Source organism: Mchenga conophoros, linkage group LG15 (genome assembly GCF_057382185.1).
Source record: "Mchenga conophoros isolate Kocher_MC1m ecotype Shallow Benthic linkage group LG15, M_conophoros_male_GT1.1, whole genome shotgun sequence".
Classification (NCBI taxonomy): domain Eukaryota; kingdom Metazoa; phylum Chordata; class Actinopteri; order Cichliformes; family Cichlidae; genus Mchenga; species Mchenga conophoros.
The window spans coordinates 26,080,883-26,104,822 of record NC_140540.1 but is presented as its reverse complement, the minus strand read 5'-3'; the positions used below and the strand labels follow the sequence as shown (position 1 = coordinate 26,104,822).

The following is a 23,940-nucleotide window of genomic DNA, read 5'->3' as shown; positions in this document are numbered from 1 at the left end:
TGCTGCTTTTACACACGCACTCACATAAGCTCAGCGATTCTCTGCGCGATCAACCTCTCACATGTTTAAGCTTGCTGCGGGAGATTTCACTTGTCATGTTTGCACAGTAAGCTAACGATTGATAAGACGATGTCAGAGGAATTGGTGCACAAATTATCATCACTCACAGATCAGTGCTGTCGCTCTCTATACACAGTTCGCACGATTGCAAAGTGAAAGCAAAAAAAACAAGCGCAAATTCAAACGCGACTTCAATATGTCACATATTGACAGTGGCTCACCGATGCCAATGACATAATTACCCAGCTACATTTCCGAAAGAATGCAAACGCATTGACATATATTTTTCCTTCCTACAATAGCCCGACGGGCAGGGCAGAGATAGATTTTGGTAGCCCGACAGGAAAAAATCGCTAGCTCCAGGACGTTGGGCTAGCGATATTGCGAGCCCTGTATCTGATTGAGGAATCACTCATCTTTGGAAAAGAGAGTTTATTACAGAGAAATGTCTCTTTCCAAAATAAAAGCTATACTATCCGCTTCTTCTGGGCTATATTCTCAGCAGCATATTAAACAGCTGTCTAAATGACTCGGCTAAAGTTAGTAGCATGCTTGTTGTTTTTGTCTTTGCACTAGGATGATGTCGGCGTAAATGTGCAGTCATATTCGTTGTGTTCCCACTAGTGCTTTCAGGTTAATCTCGTTGAAATGACCTTAACGCCACAACACGGCAAATCTCCGTTAACGAGCTACCGCCGATCGCCCCGTGCATGGGGCTAGACGGCCAACACGTTAACGAGCTAACTGCGCTAACACACTAGTTCCCACCCATGTAATTGAGCATTGCATGGCACATCCAACATACTGTTTTACTTTAGTCCATGACTCGCTTACCTTCAGGGTCATACGTCACATGAAAACCAAAATAATTCCAAACGCCAGATCTGAATGAGGGTGGGGGAGGTCCATGTTGTAAGGAGAGCTTAACTTCTGTCTCGCTAGCTTGCCCTGCGCTCTTCCTTCTGACGATGCTGTCTGTGTTGAGCGCTCAGTGAATCTGCGTTCGACTACTCCGCCTAGGCTGCACTGTCGACCCTAGGCGGAGTAGTCGAACGCAGATTCACTGAGAGCTCAACACAGACAGCATCGTCAGAAGGAAAGTTGATAAAATAAATTACAAATTTTGTATTGTTCGATACATATGCGTACCGAACCGAAAGCACTGTATCGAACGGTTCAATATCGATACGAATATCGTTGCACCCCTAGTATTAACTACTACAAAACACTTACCTTTGTGTAAATGCTTGGAGCAGACTAACCTGTGAGCTGGAGGGTTCTGGGACGTTATATTTGGTCTTTGAATGGCTGCAATCCAGGCCATCCGTCGCCTCTTTGTTACTTCGGAAACATGGCTCAAACAATTTCTCTTCAATGACGTAATCCGATAACAACCGATCTCTTTACCCGTCGGCTTCCAGTGGCTGTCATGCGACCAGCTATTGCAGTTAATAATACAACAGCTTCTTGACATTTTTTGTGTTTCTTTTTATCGCTGTGTAATGTAATTTCAATTGAAAGCCTGCGTGCGCTAGTACCTCTTGCCACGAGTTCCCAGAATCCTTTGCGGTTTTACCCCTGAATGACGTCACATTCTCAAGCTCTATGGGGATCTGCCTGGCCCGGGAGCCGCTGCCAGTCCCCTTTGAGGCCTTCAAACCGCAGCACCAGTTCATAGTTCATCGCTTATCGTTACTGAGGATGTGGTCCCAGCTAGTGAAGTACTAGTACAAGTATTAGAAAATTCTGCACTGGCCTCAGCATCAGACCCTCTGGAGAGAAATGTGCAATGTCATTGGAGGGTAAAACGCTGCAGAATAATGTGGTAAACGTTTCACTTTACAGTCCATGTTCCCCTCCTTTACCCGAACACGTCTTCACACTCCCCCCTTGCCCCAGTGGCCACAGGCTGGGCATCGATCTGCTGCGTTTTCGTGCTGGGATGGTGGATGACGAGAGCTGATGAAATGTCTCTGCTCGCTGATGTAAGAAACGTATTAGGGCAATCTCACGCAGGGTGACACAAAACAACCAGGATCGTTGTTTCTGAACGATTTATAGAATATTAACGTGCTGCGTTTCCTCTGTCAGAGGAAACATTTAGTTTGTGTACCTGCTGCATCCACGCTGTTGGAAACGAGTTTCTGGTTTTCATTCTGCCCCCTCCCATCCTGTATTTGTTATTTGTTTCCTTCTTGCTTCATTTCTCTTCACTGATTTTCTTTCTCTGTTTATCTGTTCCCTTTTTATTTCTCCTCCCTCGTCTTCATCACACTGAATAGTTTTCTACATAATCTCCTCCTCTCCATCTCCTTGTTTCATTTCCTCATTCTTCCTTCAGCACTTCTCGGACATATTATTCATCTTAATGTGTCTAAGAACAAAAACACTTTCTGTTCTATTTCCTTTCCACTCCTCTCTTTTCCTTGCTGTCTCCTCTTTGTCCTCTCTCCTTTCCTAATTTCCTCTCCTTGTTTCCTCTCAGGGTCACAGGGACAACACAAATGTCACCTTTGTGAACTGCGTGCCCTACCCGCTGTCCAATCAGATGCATCCTAAGATCCACTCAGTGATGATCTTCCTGGTTTACTTCCTCATCCCTCTGGCCATCATCTCTGTGTACTACTACCACATTGCCCGCACGCTCATCAAGAGTGCCCATGACATGCCGGGGGAAGTCAGCGAGCACACCAAGAGACAGGTGACTGCTGGATGATGAGTGAATGAGTGAATGAGTGAATGAGTGTCACGTTGTGCCATGGAGAATTTCTCTGGACCACAAAGAAAACATAAAGCTGTGAAGTCACGCAGGAGCAAAGTGAGTTAATAGCCTCCTGTGATTTGTGAATCTTGGGGGAGATAAAGCTTCTGTAGTTATGTTTAGGTGAGATCGACTCGGACGTGATGCTTTTTGCACCCACACCTCCCGTTCTCGGCAGCTTTGGAGGCCTCGGTAAACAGCTTGGTCATGAGGGAGGCTCGGCGCAGGGCCTGCGCCAGCCGAAATGAGTAATCACTTTACACAAGCTTGATCTTCACAGATGGAGGAGAGATCAGGCGGAGGGGAAGGCTGAATTATTAAAGCCCAACCGGCAGCAGGTCAGATCAGGTGTACACACTCGGTGAAGGAGTGGCAGAGCTGGGAGTCCCTGCTGTGTCTCCAGAGCATATGCTGACAATAATCAGTGCTGATGGAAAGTCCAGTTTAATGTTCTTCATCACTCTGATGCAATCAGAGTCTGGTCATACTCACCACTCTGAGTTTCTCTTGAAAAGAAAAGTTTTTACTTCCTGTCTTTCCAGCCATCAGTCGGAACCGACACTTCCTGGAGGTTTTCCACATTAAAAGCCTGATTCTATGCGCCATCTGTAAGTCTTTTATTTTCCGTGAACTGTCTGTGCTGAGTGCAGTCAGTCACACCGTGAGTAGAGCTGTTAGCATTGCAGAACCACTGACAGAGCTGACAGAGCCTGAGACAAGGTTTGTTTTGTTCTTTGGAGATTTGACTGGACAAAAACATTCAGATCAAACTCCGGCAGCTCTGACGCGCTTAATGTTGACTTTTTCTCTTCTCAGTAAGACTTTACCTGGAGTCACTGTGAAGGTTTCACTCATTTCAAGTGACAGAAATGGACGTTTCAAAGAAACTACATCAGACTAAACACACAAACTGGAGTTTATAAAGGTATAATGTGTGACAGAAATGTGTGTATCTCATGCATACTTCAGACTACATGCTGCTTTCACTCAGTTTGTGTTTCTGTAATCAGAGTTTCTCAATGTCTCAGATCTCTCTCGACTTTGCATTTTTCTAATCACATTTAACTTCCGCTCAACTTGATTCGCCTCACTCTGGATCTGAACTGTGGTTGTTAAAACTTAGCCTGAGACGTGACAGTGACTGGCCTCAGACTTGGTCTGAGATCCCACTGAGCTCAGACTAATGACTTTGTCTCTGGGAGCAATGCGTGTTCAGCAGGATTGGTGTTGCAAGCTGATATAAAGGCTAAGAATTTGTGCTCCCTCTGCTCATTTTTGTTTGTAGTCATACTATAAATCTAGTTTCATAAAAAGGAAAAACAAATAAGTAAATAAATCAACACAAAATTATAGCCAGTGATTTTTAGTTTAAGAGGAGTAATGAATTACAGTGGAACCAAGCCAGAATACAGGGAGTGCAGAATTATTAGGCAAGTTGTATTTTTGAGGAATAATTTTATTATTGAACAACAACCATGTTCTCAATGAACCCAAAAAACTCTTTAATATCAAAGCTGAATGTTTTTGGAAGTAGTTTTTAGTTTGTTTTTAGTTTTAGCTATTTTAGGGGGATATCTGTGTGTGCAGGTGACTATTACTGTGCATAATTATTAGGCAACTTAACAAAAAACAAATATATACCCATTTCAACTATTTATTTTTACCAGTGAAACCAATATAACATCTCCACATTCACAAATATACATTTCTGACATTCAAAAACAAAAAAACAAATCAGCGACCAATATGGCCACCTTTCTTTGCAAGGACACTCAAAAGCCTTCCATCCATGGATTCTGTCAGTGTTTTGATCTGGTCACCATCAACATTGCGTGCAGCAGCAACCACAGCCTCCCAGACACTGTTCAGAGAGGTGTACTGTTTTCCCTCCTTGTAAATCTCACATTTGATGATGGACCACAGGTTCTCAATGGGGTTCAGATCAGGTGAACAAGGAGGCCATGTCATTAGTTTTTCTTCTTTTATACCCTTTCTTGCCAGCCACGCTGTGGAGTACTTGGACGCGTGTGATGGAGCATTGTCCTGCATGAAAATCATGTTTTTCTTGAAGGATGCAGACTTCTTCCTGTACCACTGCTTGAAGAAGGTGTCTTCCAGAAACTGGCAGTAGGACTGAGAGTTGAGCTTGACTCCATCCTCAACCCGAAAAGGCCCCACAAGCTCATCTTTGATGATCAAGACTCACTCTCATTTCATCAGTCCATAAAACCTTAGAAAAACCAGTCTTGAGATATTTCTTGGCCCAGTCTTGACGTTTCAGCTTGTGTGTCTTGTTCAGTGGTGGTCGTCTTTCAGCCTTTCTTACCTTGGCCATGTCTCTGAGTATTGCACACCTTGTGCTTTTGGGCACTCCAGTGATGTTGCAGCTCTGAAATATGGCCAAACTGGTGGCAAGTGGCATCTTGGCAGCTGCACGCTTGACTTTTCTCAGTTCATGGGCAGTTATTTTGCGCCTTGGTTTTTCCACACGCTTCTTGCGACCCTGTTGACTATTTTGAATGAAACGCTTGATTGTTCGATGATCACGCTTCAGAAGCTTTGCAATTTTGAGACTGCTGCATCCCTCTGCAAGATATCTCACTATTTTTGACTTTTCTGAGCCTGTCAAGTCCTTCTTTTGACCCATTTTGCCAAAGGAAAGGACGTTGCCTAATAATTATGCACACCTGATATAGGGTGTTGATGTCATTAGACCACACCCCTTCTCATTACAAAGTTGCACATCACCTAATATGCTTAATTGGTAGTAGGCTTTTGAGCCTATACAGCTTGGAGTAAGACAACATGCATGAAGAGGATGATGTGGACAAAATACTCATTTGCCTAATAATTCTGCACTCCCTGTACTGTGTGTGTGAATGAGAGGGAGATGGGTGGGAAGATTAGCATGCAAGGAGTGGAGAGAGCGAGGGTGGATAAGCTTAAATACCTGTGCTCAGCCTTTTGCTCTTCACACAGACTGTCCACCTGCAAGAAGCCAAAACCTGCTCAAACATGATTGGTCAAACACGACTCAGAAAATACCAATAAATCTGTCTTACCAGCCGATTCTGCAAATGACATTTGATTTGTATTTATTAATTTCAGTTTTATTTATATTGTACCAAATCACAACAACAGTCCCCTAAAGGTGCTTAATATTGTAAGGTAAAGACCTCAGTGATACGAAGAAAACAGAGAAAACCCCAACAATCGTATCACCCCAGTCTTGAGACTCTTGTATCTCCATGACCTGAACACACTTTAGCTTAACTCACTTCATTCTGCCTCAAATCTGAGTCATGATTAATGGAACTAAAGTTAACCTGTGTGAAGAGACCCTGGCTCAAGTACCATCCACTTGAATGATGCAGGTGATAATGCTTCTAGTTTAGCTACTATCTGTGTGCAAACACACAGACATGTTTTTCATGAAGGAGTTTAATAAGTGAACGTGCCATCTTCCAGAAGTTGGTTTATGAAGCGCTTGGTGGTTTAAGGCTGAAACTCGTTTATGAAGTTTAACTTTGGTCTGGTTGCTGCTGTATTTTATTACATTGCATCTACATATTCAAATCCTGCGTCTTGTACTCAAAGCCATAAAATACTTTTTTCCATTTTGCAGGGGTTCCAGTCGAGTTTGCACAACGTGAAAACACAGACGGCTCAAATGTTGAGCTTCCACATACCACAGAGAAATTAGGAGGTTGTCTGAATATGCCAAAAAAAGGAATTAAACTAACAAAAGAATTTATATTAAAATGTTTAAAAGCCAGAATCATCATGTCAACCCAACCAACTTCAAGCTCTACTCATCAGCCTCATCAGGCCCTTCATGTTATCTAGCAAGCAGCCGGCACTCGGGTTGCTGTTGTTGTGGTCCCTGATATAAATAAGCTGCTTCCATGGAGAGGATCTTCTCTCACGGTCGGACTGGAGCGGCTGATTTTAGGCCTGGTTCTGCTCTGCAGGGTTGGTCTGAACAGGAGCTGGAGCGGATGAGAAGAGGTTTATGTGCACAACACAGATGAGAGAATCACCTCAGAATAAGTTCATCACATTGGACTGTTATTTATCACAAAGTATTTGACAAATATAATTTTTGTAGGAGAGACTTATACAGTGGGGCAAAAAAGTATTTAGTCAGCCACCGATTGTGCAAGTTCCCCCACCTAAAATGATGACAGAGGTCAGTAATTTGCACCAGAGGTACACTTCAACTGTGAGAGACAGAATGTGAAAAAAAAATCCATGAATCCACATGGTAGGATTTGTAAAGAATTTATTCGTAAATCAGGGTGGAAAATAAGTATTTGGTCAATAACAAAAATACAACTCAATACTTTGTAACATAACCTTTGTTGGTAATAACAGAGGTCAAACATTTACTATAGGTCTTTACCAGGTTTGCACACACAGTAGCTGGTATTTTGGCCCATTCCTCCATGCAGATCTTCTCGAGAGCAGTGATGTTTTGGGGCTGTCGCCGAGCAACACGGACTTTCAACTCCCGCCACAGATTTTCTATGGGGTTGAGGTCTGGAGACTGGCTAGGCCACTCCAGGACTTTCAAATGCTTCTTACGGAGCCACTCCTTTGTTGCCCGGGCGGTGTGTTTTGGATCATTGTCATGTTGGAAGACCCAACCTCGTTTCATCTTCAAAGTTCTCACTGATGGAAGGAGGTTTTGGCTCAAAATCTCACAATACATGGCCCCATTCATTCTGTCCTTAACACGGATCAGTCGTCCTGTCCCCTTGGCAGAAAAACAGCCCCATAGCATGATGTTTCCACCCCCATGCTTCACAGTAGGTATGGTGTTCTTGGGATGCAACTCAGTATTCTTCTTCCTCCAAACACGACGAGTTGAGTTTATACCAAAAAGTTCTACTTTGGTTTCATCTGACCACATGACATTCTCCCAATCCTCTGCTGTATCATCCATGTGCTCTCTGGCAAACTTCAGACGGGCCTGGACATGCACTGGCTTCAGCAGCGGAACACGTCTGGCACTGCGGGATTTGATTCCCTGCCGTTGTAGTGTGTTACTGATGGTGACCTTTGTTACTTTGGTCCCAGCTCTCTGCAGGTCATTCACCAGGTCCCCCCGTGTGGTTCTGGGATCTTTGCTCACCGTTCTCATGATCATTTTGACCCCACGGGATGAGATCTTGCGTGGAGCCCCAGATCGAGGGAGATTATCAGTGGTCTTGTATGTCTTCCATTTTCTGATGATTGCTCCCACAGTTGATTTTTTCACACCAAGCTGCTTGCCTATTGTAGATTCACTCTTCCCAGTCTGGTGCAGGTCTACAATACTTTTCCTGGTGTCCTTCGAAAGCTCTTTGGTCTTGGCCATGGCGGACTTTGGAGTCTGACTGTTTGAGGCTGTGGACAGACAGGTGTCTTTTATACAGATGATGAGTTCAAACAGGTGCCATTCATACAGGTAACGAGTGGGGGACAGAAAAGCTTCTTACAGAAGACGTTACAGGTCTGTGAGAGCCAGAGATTTTCCTTGTTTGAGGTGACCAAATACTTATTTTCCACCCTAATTTACGAATAAATTCTTTACAAATCCTACCATGTGAATTCATGGATTTTTTTTTCACATTCTGTCTCTCTCTTTTTTTTTTTTCTTTTTTTTTTTAACTTTTAAAGAAACTTTAATGGGAATCACAGTGACATTTCAATCAACTATGGGTCTTGCTTTTTTTTAAAGATGATATCTGTCTGAAGTTTTCAATGGTATAGCCTCAGAGCATTACCATCCACAGGAAAAAAAAGAAAAAGAAAAATATTTCAAAGCAGAAATAAAGGAAATGCCCAGACTGCTGATTTTATTCTTGGGTGCTTTATCATTTTCTTATTATAGTGAAAAGTTGTGCACTTTTTAGAAAGCCTTCATATGTTTCTGAACCCTCCCATCCAAAAATTCCCAAAAGACACCAGGATGAAGGTTGTAAACATGTGGAGAAGCTACAACGACAGAGGCTAGCGTGGTTTTCATGCTGTTCCAAGCAAGAAAATGGCACATTTGTTATCTTTCCCAACAAAGGGATCTAACCTTGACTATGATGTGTCAGACCTGTGCCAGCTAAGCCTCCCATTGGGTCCAAAGACAAACAGCACATCCGCTAATTAAAAAGAACGCCAGATGACAAAAACCTCTGTGTAGTTACTTAAATAGTAAGTTTAAATTCATTTTGAGGCTGCAGTAAATCAGTTGCACAGAGTTGTCGTTTAAGAGTTTGTTATGAATTTTCATTTTTCTTTTTTTCTTTTTTTTTCTTTTTTCTTTCCTTTCTTCTGAGAAGAGGGACGGGGAGAAGGGCAAAAAACAAAAACCAACAGAATGAGCAGAAAAAAAAGAAAGAAAAAAAATGCATATATCAATCACCTGGATCACCTGCTGAGAAAGAAAAAAGAAAACAAGCAGAAGAGAACAAGAGTAATAGAATAAACAGCATCACAATGATATATGGGAATATGACAGTAAATACTAAATATTAAACATTATTGTGCAGCACATAAGATCAACAGAACAGTGTGCTTTGAGGTAGGAGCCAAAAAGGGTGTAGTTTGTGGGTGTGATCACCCGTGTGTACACCTGTGAGCATGGACGCGCTTGTTTTTTTTAAAAGGTTCCTTCATGTAATGATCTGCTAGAGGGTGTGGGGGGGCCACAGCCCCGTCCTCCAGGGCATGAAGCAGGTATGGAGGAGATCAAAACTCCAGACATCCAGAGGCCCCCAGAACACAAGAGACCAAGGAAGACCAACAGAGGGGTAGCCGCGCCACTGTCCCAGAAAGAGCTGAGGAGAGTCCCAGATGAGGGCTCACTCAGCAGCCGCGGAGCAGAAGCCAGGGGGAGTTGCAGTGACGCGCCCATGAGCTCCGCCAGCAGCCAGCCGTGCCTGAGTGACCGAGCCCCAGGCCGAGAGGCCGGGGGCACCCCACCTCCAAAGTGGCCCGAGCGAGCCCCAGGCTCCAGGTCCCGATAAGCGGCCGCCAAGGAGTGAGCCGGTGTGTACCTGGACGCCCACCCCCGGACACAAAAAACCACCAACGCACCGATGTCTGAGGGAGTCCGCCACTGGCAGGGGAAGTGGTGGTAGGGGGAGATAGGCCTCCAAACCTTGGAGGGCCTAAGATGTCCCCAGAGAGGTGGCGCCTGACACCCAACCTGACATATAGACACAGAAATGTCTATATGTCACATTCTGTAGACACATTCTGTCTCTCACAGTTGAAGTGTACCTCTGGTGCAAATTACTGACCTCTGTCATCATTTTAGGTGGGGGAACTTGCACAATCGGTGGCTGACTAAATACTTTTTTGCCCCACTGTATAAGGCATTATTTAATAATTCAATGAGGAAAGCATGCACTGAAGGGAGCCTGCTCTCCACCACCACAGTCAGACTTTCGGTCTGTTGGAAACACTGCAGTCTTTTTAACTTGATCTTTATGTGGGAGGAGATGCAGCTGCTCATTTTGCTGCAGTAAGGTCAGGAGCCTTTAAAAGGGACTCACAGAGGCACACCTTAGGGTGTTTTTACATGCCTGGCTCATTTAATCTGGTTAAATCAAAGTGAAAAATCCAAGAGAACCAAAAACGTTATTGATGTGTCAGATGTGTCAGGGCTAGTTGCTAGCCCGTGTTGACCTTTAGACATCTCAGGCACTTCGCCACACCCCAGAATGTAAAGCCTACGTACCAGGCATGTTCTTGGTCATATCGAGAACTTCTCTGGAGTTCATCTGGTCTTGATGTAGTTGTTTTGTCCACGCCAGGGTGCGATTACCATACTCGCATCTGCACAAACAAACCAAAGTTTGAATTAAATGGACTGTAGAGTCTCTTTTTTATCTTTTCCTTTTATTCCTTATGTTAGTCTCACACATGGCTGTAATGTAGATGACGAGCATACATAGGGGCGATCGTGGCTCAAGAGTTGGGAGTTCGCCTTGTAATCGGAAGGTTGCCGGTTCGAGCCCCGGCTTGGACAGTCTCGGTCGTTGTGTCCTTGGGCAAGACACTTCACCCGTTGCCTACTGGTGGTGGTCAGAGGGCCCGGTGGCGCCAGTGTCCGGCAGCCTCGCCTCTGTCAGTGCGCCCCAGGGTGGCTGTGGCTACATTGTAGCTTGCCATCACCAGTGTGTGAATGTGTGTGTGAATGGGTGGATGACAGGTTGTGTAAAGCGCTTTGGGGTCCTTAGGGACTAGAAAAGCGCTATACAAATACAGGCCATTTACCATTACTTTTGGACACGTGATGCTAATGCATCTGATTAAATCAGGCGAGAGAAAATAGACCATCACGCACCCCAAAGTCAGAAATTTGCAGTATTAAACTCTCCTTAACTTCTTCCTGCACGTCTGTGTTGGTCTTGTCATATTGTGCAAGTCAACTAATTCAGCTCATTACAGCTGAATCCATCTGTTCCTTCATGAGGGGGACTGATATTATCAGCACTACAATAAATGGGGGAAAACCTTTTCTCACCCCGCCCGTATCTTCACATCTACAGGAGCGCAAAGACATTGTACATTAACTGCAAACACATCAATCCCAAACCCGCCAACTGTCTTATCAGAGGGCAGAGTTAATTCATTATGTTCACCCAAGATAAGAAATACATCAGAGGGCAATCGCGCACGCACACACACACACACACACACACACACACACACACACACACACACACACACACAGCAGCTGGAAAACTGAATTTAAAAACCACATCATTGACCAAACATCGCTGTATTGATTTTTGGTCGTTTTTGTATTTTGATGTTGTTCATTTAGACACATTTTGTGTGGACCGAAAAGATAAACTGCTAATGTACTTAGCTTTGATGAGATGAATTACTTCAGGCTTATTATAGTGTCAGTAAACTGATTCACATTTTCTGGAGATTAATGCAGCCCCCAACTTTGTGTTGGGCAGCTGGAACTATTAATATCAAAAGAAAACAAATGGCTCATGCAGCCCAGTCAGGAAAAACATGGTGAAGACAAGAACATTATTTCCATTTTCTGTGTGGCTCTGTTCAGACATCGGTGGGTTGCAAAGCTGCTTGTAGTGGTGACCTGTGGAGAGACTAAATACTAAAGACTGATAAATGAGAGCTCATCTGCCCAGGACAAAGACACCTTAGAGATGTTGTCTTCAGTGTCTGCTCTATGACAGATATTCTGAAATGGTCTGGTTTTTGTATCACTGCCCCACCAGAGCCATAACTGGCTGGTTTAAATTCCTGAAACTGCACCTACCTCTCAAAACTACTAACTGCTCATCCACACGGAGCTCAGAATCAGGGGGGATCAGATTTGGATAACTGGGCTATGAATGAGTTTGTCCATCCATGGTCTATCTCTGCTCTGGCTGTCAGAGTGCATACATTTCAGGATATTCAGTTTTTTAATTTGTCGTGAGTATATTTAAATTTGGGTTTCTGTTGAGGTTTTCATACTTCAGGTGTTTGAAATTTATTTCTGTTTATTTGATGTCTGTGCTCCTGCTTTGATTTATTTGTTCTACTACAATGCAATTTCCTGTGACATCTTTGAGTTCTTGATTATTCTGCTGATGAGTTTCAGTGTTGCACCATGTTTCGTGTTAGTTTGGGCTCCCTCTGAGTTTTTCAGTGTGTTCCTCCTAGTCCTAACCACACCTCTGTGTATAAATAGTCCCAGCCACTTCTCTGTGCATAAATAGTCCTAACCGCTCCTCTGTGCATAAATAGTGCTAACAACGCATCTGTGTATAAATAGTGCCAACTACCCTTCTGTGTATAAAGAGTCCTAACCACTCCTTTGCGTATAAATAGCCCTAAAATGCCTCCATCAGTGTTAGATTTCTTGTCTGTGCTCCTTGTTGTATCTGTCTGCTCCTCACGTTTTCTTGGGTTACGTTTTTTTGTTTGTTTGTTTTTACTTTGAAAACAGCCAATGAATGGCTCACTTAACATCCTGGATTTGGATCCTCCACTGCTTACTCCACAGCACTTTCTGAATCTTGTTGTAGTTCTGTTAGCTGTGGTTCATTTTGAAACAGCAGCTGTTAGTAGAACATTGCAGTACAACCTAAGCCCATGATGTGAAATGATATACAGGATGGGCCATTTATATGGATACACCATAATAACATGGGAATGGTTGGTGATATTAAAGTCCTGTTTTGTGGCACATTAGTATATGTGAGGGGGCAAACTCCTCAAGATGGGTGGTGACCATGGTGGCCATTTAGAAGTCGGCCATCTTGGATACAACTTTTGTTTTTTCAATAGGAAGAGGGCCATGTGACACAACAAACCTATTGGTAATGTCACAAGAAAAACAATGGTGTGCTTGGTTGCAATGTAACTTTATTCTGTAAGTGTTTTCTTTTTTTAAGCTGAAGTTTCTCATGAAACCTTTGATGTTAAACACAGAGAACTCATTACATGAAAGTTTTTATTTTTTTCCCTTTAGCCCAGCAGCCGGCTTAACTTTCATTTTCATGTGACAGTTGAGTGACAACTCCAGAATAACAAAAGGATGGTGTGCTTTTTGACAATATTCTCTTTGAGATTAGGCTGCAGATCAATCCGATGTGAGGGAATTACAGCCATCAGCCTAGCAGGTTGCATTGAACTTTCTGGTGGCACTCTGGCTCTTGTCAGTGTTACCATCTAAAAGAAACACAAAATAACTTACATCAGTTTTGCTTCATCAATTCAGAGGTCTAAAAATGACAAAAAAAGAGCAATTATTTAGCTATATAGAGCTTTCCAGTGCTTTCCAGAATTTACATCGATTTATTTTCAGAAGTTGAGGCTCAACTCACAGAGCAGTGAGGTTTTTTATGAATTGTTTTATGTAAAGAAATGCCCACTGTGAATGAAAGCCCACAGTTACCCACACAGGTGCACATGCAGAGTAAAACTACTGAAAAAGTCCTGTATGTATTGGCTGCTAAGCCAATTCTCACAAATGATTGGAAGTGTCATCTACCCATTGTTGTAATTAAGGAGAAAGGAATTGAGTAAGTCAGGTGACATCACTGCAAAGCCACAAAGATGACTGTTATTTGCTATAGCGAGGAAGTCGGGGTGGATGGATGGGTCAGCCTTCACGCTTCCTCTAAATTTAATGAAGTACTCATTTCAAACCAAACTCTGTTCTTTCTCTAACCCTAATCTTTTTTCACGTCTGTCTGAAGCAGACCCCACAGCTTTACCATATCGCTGCCACATAATAACACAAAACAGACATCTAGCTACTTTCGAGCTTAGTTTACCTTTCCCCTTTGGCTAGTGAGTGAAAAACATAGTTTTTGGTCATTTTTGGGGGGCTTTTCAAAATGTAACTCATGGCAACTTTACTACATGTTTTAGTTAAACTTGGGCACAAAGGGGGAAAGAAACAAGTGTAATTACATACAATCTAATTTTCTGTTGTAGCTTGTTTCAGCTGTGTAGTTCTGCAGCACATTAACAACTTGAATCACTGCAAGTGACAGCTGATTGACAGCTGCAGAATTGAGCAAAATAATGTGCAAGGTGGGTAAGAGGAACTGGAACACTTGTTTCCAGTGTCAGTGCTGACGTGTGGCTGCTGTGGAGGATACAAGCCTGAAGCAAATCACGAATGAGGCTGGGACCATCACTGCACTGACTCGACTTGCAGCATTAAAAATAAATATAAAAATAAATAGAAGACAATAGAAGAAATATAGACTTTCTCAGGACTCAGTAGACATCGAGCAAGAAAAGGATGAAACTCATGAATAAGAGTGAAGTATTGAAAGTCTCAAGGATTTGGTTCAAGATATGTATAAAGTTATGGAAAATAATTATATCCTGTAGAAAAGAGAGAGTTTGATGATGTTTACTTCTTGTGTTTAAAGCCTCTTAGTAAGACTATCACGAGTAAGACCAAATGTGGCTGAGGTCAGGATACAGTGCAGGGCAGCCATATTTACTGCACTAGCCTAGAAAAACATGTTTCCATATGGAGTCCATCCTGTGTGTGAATGATGGAGGATGAACATAACGTGCTGCAAACAAAGAAAGAAGTGTTTGAACACTGATGATACGAGCACAAAGAAAATAAACCTGCCTGAAAAACTGTGATGAAGAAGAGCAGGAGCAACATCAGCAAACTACATGAGCTGCTGTCACATAGTTTAAAGTTACAGTGGTGTCGACGGGCTGGTAAAAGAAGTAGACCGTGTCAAGATCGGCACCAGACAAGTATTTGGAAGGTCTTTGCTTTCTGTGACTGAGGTTTGAGAAAGATCATGATTACAGGTGAGAAAAAGGTAACTGTTAACAGCAGGTTTCTGACTGAAGTTGTCCTCATTGTCACGGTGTGTGATGGCAGACCGTAAGGATGTGAGGAAATTGGACCCAAATGCAGGACGTGGTGCAATGAAAGCAGTGTGTCTATTTACAGTGAAGTAAATATTACACAACAATAAATCCCCGTACATTCCCTCTACGCCCGTTCTGTGTTTTCTTCCCAATAAGTCTGTGGTCCATGCTCTCCGCTCCTCTGTGTCCGCACACCCTCTGCCCTTTTGTGTTCCACGCTCCTCCTGAGGGGAAATAACAGAGGCAGCCATCAAGACACTTAATTCCAGCAGGCACACACTTAGGCTACGTTCAAACTGCAGGCGAAAGCGCATCAAATCTGATTTTTTTGACCCTATGCGACCCATATCCAATCATGGTATGACAGTGTGAACGGCACAAATCCGATATTTTCAAATCCGATCTGGGTCACTTTCGTATGTGGTACTGAATCTGATACATATCCGATGTTTTAGAAAGCGACTGCTGTTTGAACGGTCAGGTCGCATTAAATCCGTCTTTTACGTCACTGACACAAGACAGACGCCAATTATCAGCGCCAGAGAAGACATCGCGAACGCTTCCTGGCCATCCAGTGTAGATGTCAGTGAAACTGTTGGGAAGACAACGTTTGAGAAACGTGAACATTTTATTTGTATTTTATTTATAATCTGCAGATTCTGACAGAAATCTGCAACTATCCTTTGAAGCACCGCTCCTCTCTAAAACAGCAATAAGGATAATTATGAGGTTATCTACATTATTATGTAAATAACAAAATAACTTAAAACAAAAATTGGGAAACGTAAAGTCCAAAGTCTCTATATTAAGGGCCATCAGTCAAACAATATTGTTTGCTCTGGGTCTAAACAGAGCATGTTGTGTGTGACATCTTCTTTTGCGCATGCGGGCCGCTTTGAGCGTTCACACTAGAGCACGTTTGCTGTCGCATTTTATTTGTAGTGTGAACAAGCAGACAAAAAAATCGGATTTGATCAAAAAATCGGAATTGAGCATTAAGACCTGCAGTGTGAACGTAGCCTTACTGACTTTTTACTGAGCTAGAAGACTGATGCAGTCTCACACAACAATACAGCATCAAGGAGCGCCTGTCATAACCACGCACGCGCGCACATGCACTATAATATAATACAATATAATATAATATAATATAATATAATATAATATAATATAATATAAGTCCACAATTGCTCATGAACCCTGGGTTGCTCAGACCCAGTTCCCTGACACTCATACTGTTGGACGGAAACTTTGGGAGATTTTACAAACTCCAACAGGATGACCGTCTGAACTGTACCAGGCTAACTTTCATAAAGCTCGGCAGAGAGGTGGATCATAACTAAATCAAGAACCCAGTAAATACTGATGGCAGTCTCTTGTGCTTTCTTACTTAAACTGTCTGCATGAAGAATGATAAATACGGGGATGAGTGAGGCCAGTGGTAGGTCAACCGCTCTCCTGTCTACGGCCTTAAGACAAAAACTTTCAGTTACTGCTCTGATGAATTTTTCTGGAGTGCTTCAGGACCTAAACTGATCAAAGTTGTAATTAATTATCGCTGCATTTCTATTGTGTGCATCGTTTCGGAGAACATGTGTGTGTCTCGAGACCACTTTTACGTAGTCTTGGTCTTGTCTTGGTCTCGCTGTCTCGGTCTCGCTGTCTCGGTCTTGCTGTCTCAGATCAACATAGTGGTCGGGAGATTTGGAGTCAACAGTATCCATGATACACAACGGAATGTTGGATAATGTGTCATACGCAAAAGCATCAGCTCTAAGAGCCGTGCTTAGAGAGTGCTTTGTAGTGAATCAGAGTCGACTCCCATTGAGCGAGAGCCGGCTCCTCACTAAATTTCCTTTCGCTGCTCAGCTCTCACACAGTGGCTCAGCTATGCTCCAATCCCTCCATATTGTGGCCAATCACATGCAAGGATATAGAATAATATCATTATGTGAAAAACAGAGAGGGTGAGAGACGCGACAGTCAAGTGGAGCGTGCGTCTGTCCTCTCAGTAAGTGAGGGAGGTGATGTAAATGTAAATGTGTATGCGTTAGTCCCCGTAGGGAAATTACCCCTCTGCATTTAACCCATTCAAGCAGTGGGCAGCCACCAATGTAGCGCCTGGGGAGCAGTGTGTAGGGACGGTACCTACAGTCTTCTACCTCAGGGTAGCTGTTCAGTGGAGTCGAACCCCCAACCTTCCGATCATGGGGCAACCACTCTACCTACTGAGCTATCCCTGCCCCGAGGAGGGCTGTGCAAGTGCATCGCAAAAACACATAAATATGTCTAACACCCGTAAACAAGGCAGCATCTGGCTGCAGTTTAAAAACCTTTTTGTCTCGGTCTCGGTCTTGGTCTCGTCTCGGTCTTGTCTTGGTCTCGATACCCTCTGGTCTTGGTCTTGTCTTGGTCTTGGTTTAGGCGGTCTTGACTGCAAGTCTAGTGACCTTCACTGTGGCAGAGGCTGTATACAGCTGGGATATAAAAGGTTTAGAAGAAGCTAAATCACGAAAAAAAAATTTGTTTGAATTCTTTTGAGTGTTATTTTGAGCTGTACGGTCCTCATTAAGTTTATTTTACAAAGTTTAATTCAAACCAATCATTTTTAAAATATTCTCAGCGTGCCCTGAAGGAAAGCATCAAACCCTAAACTGTGTATGTGGCGCTTCTCTTTTTTGCCAACATAAAACATTTTTACTTGGGCTTTAGTGCCAAACAATCCACAGAGGTCAGACAGCTTCTGCCAGGAAAAGTTTGCAGAGATGACTTCATTAAAACTCTGCTGGCCATCTTCTTCTCTGGAGAATTCAGCTCCTTTTTAAGCTCCAGGTATTTTCAGACCGCTATGTGCCTCTCACCCAGTCATGAAAATCAGTGTTGAGTCTGCACTGACCTCCCTCACGTTCTCCTCTGGGATATAATACAGCACCCTCATTGCTTTCCTGCTTCACTTGCCACCCTGCATCATCATCAACGCCGCCACTGGGGTTCTGTTGAGGGAGGCAGTTTGCACAGTCTCCACCTGCCACCAGTCTGCTCACGGAAACAACCACTTGTTTTATTTTAAAGTGTGCTCCGTAAGACTTCTGTTCTAAACTTTATCTGCTGCACACACAGCTGCCAAAAATCCAAAGAAGAAGAAACAATATCTCACATTATCATTAACAACACTGATATTACTGTGTAACACACAGAGCTGCACTCAGAGAATCCTTAATGTAAATGCATGGTAGGATTTCATCCCATTCACCCACTCTCTGAGCCATTTACTTGGGAGGAGGCATCCAGAGCGGAGAAGAAACTCTACCCGACTGGGTTCTCTCACTCCATTTACACACAACTATTAGGAAGCTGCATTTTTAAGCATTCGTTTTATTACTGAACTACTACAGTGCTCTAGGTCAATCCAAGATATTAATTAAAGTCAAACCTGAACATTTAAAAAAAGGAAGCGTGAGGCTTTGGTTTTTGTAGGAGAAAATCTCTGTGCACACAGCCACACACATCTTTTCAGCCTTCCAGTCATGCAGTCTGTCAGTTTCTTCATCAGCTTTTTGTGCAGCAGCCTCAGACGCTGCTCACAGAACTCTGATGTTCTTCTTTCACCATAAGTCTCTCGTTTAAAAAGGGCTCACAGGTGAGGTGAGGAAGGGACCAAGTTATTATTCTTTCATTATTTGGAGTGCTTCTGTGCGATTGGGCGTCGTCCCGCATAAAAATCATTGTCTTCTTTTTTTTTTTTTGCCTGTCCCATTTGGTTCTTTAGCCGTCAGAATTGTTGTCTGAAGACCAACAAGGATACCCAATGGATTTATTTTGCCAAATGGATCATCGTGGCATTGCCGTATTGGTCCATTTGATCGACCTTTGTTTTTATTATTTATTTTATTTTATTTTCAGTTGTTACAGATGGGACAGACATGAGTGAGGGATAGGAAAGGGAGAAAGAAAGAGGAAGGAAAAGAAAAACAGAAGGGGAGACGGACAGTGAGAAAGGGGGGGGGGGAAATCTCCTGGATCACCTGTTGAGAGAAAAAGAATAGAAAACAAGCAAGAAAACCCAAAGCAACATACTAAACACAACACCATCGCATTAATCCAGCTAAGTGTAAACAGCAGTAAATACTAAATATTCAATGTTGTTGTGCAGCACGCAGGACAGACAGCGCACAATGTGCTTTGAAGTAGCAGCCAAGAAAGGTGTAATTTAAGTCTACGAACAGTGAACACGCGTGTGCACACCTGTGTGGATCAGCGCGCTTGTATTCAAATGGTTTCTACATGTAATGGTCTGCAAGAGGATGTAGAGAGCCATAGCCCCGTCCCCCAGGGCATGAAGCAGGCATGGAGGAGATCCAGGCCCCAGACATCCAGAGGCCCCAGAGTGCGAGAGCCCAAGGAGGACCACCGGAGGGGCATCGGTGCCACCCTCATGGGAAGGGCTGAGGATCCCCGGGCGAGACATCACCCAGTAGCCACCGAGCAGAAGCTAGAGGGGGCTGCACCGGCGTGCCCGCCGGCTCTGCCGGCAGCCAGCTGTGCCAGAGTGAACCAAGCCGCAGGCCCAGAGGCCGGAGGCCCGAGGGCCCCCCGCACCCCGGAGGAGGCCTGACCAAGCAACAGGCGCCAGGCTAAGTAGACACCGGGAGTGAGCTGGTACATACCTGAGCGCCCAGCCCCGGACACCAAGAACCACCAATGCACCGACCCCTGAGGGCATCAGTCACCGGCAGGGAGTGTGGTGTGGGGAGAAAGGCCTTGGAGGGCCTGGGAGTTCCCAGAGAGGTGGAGTCTAAGACCGGACCTGACATATAGACACAGACAAACAGGCACACACAGACACAAACATGCATTCCCACCCTCATGCACACATATACAAACACTCAGCACTCACCCAACGTAAGGATTGACATAAATGGACATGTACACACAATCACACTCCCCAAACATACTCTATACCCCGGGTCCAGGTACCCTCGCCCCCAGAGGGGGAAACAGAACCCAGACCCAAGAGATGTTACCCTTCCCACCGGGGTGGAGGCAAGCAGACCGTCCCAGGCTCAGCAGCAGCAGGGAGGCCAATCGGACAGCCAACATCTCCTCCCAATCATTGTCTTCTTGAAAGAAGAAGCACCCACACACACTGGCGTCAAAATGGCAGTGGTGTGTGTGGCTGCTTGTCTGTCACTGCCAAGTTTGTTCCTGTTTATATTATTTCTACTTTGTGTCATCCATGAAACAAAGTCTCTGCTGAGGTATGATCGCCAGACACTGGATCTCAAACCTGTGGTCCAAAATATTGTGTCCTTTGGAGCTGGTGGGCAGCAACCCCTGCCCCCATTTGCATCGGAAATCCCGGGTTACCTGTACCGGGTTCCAACACTACTTTCCCAGCGAAAGCGCCATCGTTGCCAGGGTAAACGAAGCGGTCGCCTGGTTGTTTGTTTGTTTGTGTCTTGGCGTTTCCTGGATCCTGTTGATGCCTGTTTGGTGACTGTGGTCGGCTTTGATGATGATGCTCCTCGGCCTCGCTGCCCATGCCCTCCCAGGCTAAACCTCCGCCATCAACATTATCGAAACCTGAGATCACTGGGTCGGGTTTCTGGACCTCCTGAACACCGAGCGCCAGCTCCAGCTCCTGCCAGGATTGGCCTGGTGAACGCCAGATCACTTTTAAACAAAACTTTTATTCTTCGGGACTTTTTCAGTTCCTGTGATCTGGATTTTCTGTGTGTGACTGAGACGTGGCTGAGTGTTGGTGAGTCCAGTGCTCTATCTGAACTTTTACCAATGGATTGTTGCTTTTTTTAAAACTCGCCACGGACGTCAGGCAGAGGTGAAGGCACAGCGACTGTTTACAAAAAGGATTACAAATGTAAGCAGTGTTTTCTACAGCCTTTGTTCTCCAGCTTCGAACTTACCTCATTTAAATTGAGTTGCACAAACCCAGTTTTCTGCACTTTCATCTATCGCCCCCCAAAATACAATAAGAACTTCATAAACGACTTTTCTGATTTTTTAGCTGGGATTATGCCCAACTATGATTGTGTTCTTATTGTTGGAGACTTTAATATACATGTATGTTGTCCTGATAAGCCACTGGTGAAGGACTTAAGCCTTATTGACTCTTTTAGCCTGGTAAAAAAGCCCTACACATGAGCACGGACACACACTGGACCTTGTTTTGTCATATGGTCTGCCTGTCACTAACTTGGAGATTTGTGACTATGGACTCTCAGATCATATGCCTGTGTTATTCAATGTTGGTTTTACTGCAGTTAAATCTGGCGCTGCTGCTCGGTGCCGTTGGGTTATTAACCCCTCCACTGCCATGCAGTTTTCTGCTGCTTTTAATCAGCTCGGCGGCCCTTCTGACTTGGTCTCCTCTGACACAGAAGAGCTTAATTCCTGGTTTTATTCTTGCTGTCAAACAATCATGGACTCTGTGGCTCCTTTAAAAACCAGGCAGCCCAAGGATAAACCTGAGCCTTCTTTAAAGAAATTTTTCCTAGTATACAACAGTATGTCCTTGACATTATTAACAGCATTGTGTCTTCTGGTGTGGTTTCTGCAAATTTCAAACATGCAGTAGTGCAGCCACTGCTTAAGAAACCTGGCCTTGATCACACAGTTTTAGCCAATTATAGGCCTATCTCTAAGCTGCCTTTACTTTCTAAGGTTTTAGAGAAAATTGTTTTAAGTCAGCTGAAATATTTTCTAGATGATAATGGCATCCTTGAGGCCAGTGGTAGGTGGACCAGTCTCCCGTCTACGGCCTTAAGACTAAAACTTTCAGTCAGGTTTTAAAACACTTCATACCACAGCATCTTCATTATTAAGGGTTTTTAAGGACATCCTTCTAGCATGTGATTCTGGTAACCATGTTGTTCTTGTCTTTCTTGACCTAACTGCTGCCTTTGACACAGTAGACCACAATATTCTAATTTCTCGATTAAATGATGTAGTGGGTATTGGTAGCACTGCACTTAATTGGTTTAGGTCTTATTTGCCAATAGAACTTTCTCTGTCAGCCTTCCGAATCATCCTCTGCTTCTCTGTCATGCGGCGTCCCGCAGGGCTCAATTTTAGGGCCACTGCTGTTTTTACTGTATCTATTGCCTCTGGGTTCCATCCTTAGAAGGCATGAGATCTCATTTCATTGTTATGCCGATGACTGCCAAATTTATTTGCCACTAAAGCAGAAGGATGGCATCTCCATAAAACCTCTCTTGACATGTCTAGATGAGATTAAAGCTTGGTTGGCTCTAAACTGTTTACATTTTAATGAAAAGAAAACAGAAGTGTTGGTGTTTGGTCCCTGTGAGTCCTCCTCCGGTGATTTGGGATCCCTGGAAGTCTATTTTAAACCTGTTGTTACCGACCTTGGTTTTAAGTTGGACACTGATTTTAAATTGGACAACCAAATCAGAGCAGTGGTAAAGTCCAGTTTTTATCATTTAAGGCGACTGGCAAGAGTAAAATCTTTTCTTTCAAGACAGCACCTTTAAACAGTGATCCATGCTTTTATTTCTTCCCGCCTGGACTACTGTAACTCACTTGTGCGGGGATCAGTCAGTCGTTGCTCAAACGTCTGCAGCTGGTTCAAAATGCAGCTGCATGACTCCGCACAGGAACTAGTAAAAGAGAGCATATGACCCATGTGCTAGCGTCTCTGCACTGGCTGCCTGTGTCTTTAAGAGTTCATTTTAAAAATTTCATGTTTTCAAATTCAAATGCCTTCACAGTCTTGCCCCGCCTTACCTCTCTGACTTTCTTCATCACCACATACCCTGTCGGTCTCTCAGTTCAGCTGACCAGCTGCTCCTGGAGGTACCGAGATCCAGGAGGAAGCTCATTGGGACAGGGCCTTCTCTATTGTGGCTCCAAAATTATGGAATAATTTGCCCTTGCACATTAGAGAGGCACCTTCACTGTCCACTTTTAAATCACATCTTAAAACCCACTTTTATTCTTTGGCTTTTAACCTCAGTGAGACTTAGTTTCTCTTTTAATTGAATTAGTTATTTAATTAATTATTTTAATTTTCTTTTGTTTGGTCTTTATTTATATCTCATGTAATTTTATTTTGTGGTTCCAATGTACAGCACTTTGTGTCAGCTGTGGTTGTTTTAAAGTGCTTTGTAAATAAAGGTGATGATGATAATGAAAGATGAAAAAACATTTCTTTCTAAAACTTGGAAGTCTGTTCAGGAGTTAATTTTGAGTCCATCTTCAGCTTGAAAAGGTATGACTGGTCCACCTTGAATAGCACCGGTCCAAACCAGTACACCGCCTGCACCTTCCTTTCAAATCTTTGGCCGTTCATTTGTGTGCGTGCGTTTTGTTTTTTCTAACAACTTGTTTCTTGTCTTTCGGTACCAAACACTCAGATTACAGGTGTCACTGATGTTGTTGCAGGTGAAATTATCCCCAGGTCCGTTTAATCACTCAATGCATGTACGGCTGCAGATATTGTCATCTATGTCAGGCTGCTGAGGGCTTTTCAGCTCAGCTTTAACGTCTTGACATTCACAAGCAGGAGCATAAATGAAACTCACTGTAGAGGTCTAACCTTTCCCCATAAGCAGCTCCATGTTTCCTTGAGGCATAGGTGTGAGCTCAGGTACAGCATGTTCCCACCTCGTGATTGTTTGGTTTGTGGCACAAAGTCATCGTGTTGCTCTTTACAGCCGCCCCACTTTCAATTAACTTTAGTCTTTTTCTATAATACAACAATTTATTTAGAATCATTT

General features: G+C 43.7%; 1 protein-coding gene across 1 annotated transcript in view; it reads left to right on the top strand.

The window, feature by feature from the left end:
* The window catches only part of nmbr (neuromedin B receptor), a 75,372-nt gene that overhangs the window by 30,373 nt on the left and 21,059 nt on the right, over window positions 1-23,940 (top strand). The window contains exon 3 of the mRNA XM_085248014.1: window positions 2,546-2,761. Coding sequence (XP_085104140.1) covers window positions 2,546-2,761 — 216 coding nt within the window. The remainder of the gene's footprint in view (window positions 1-2,545; window positions 2,762-23,940) is intronic.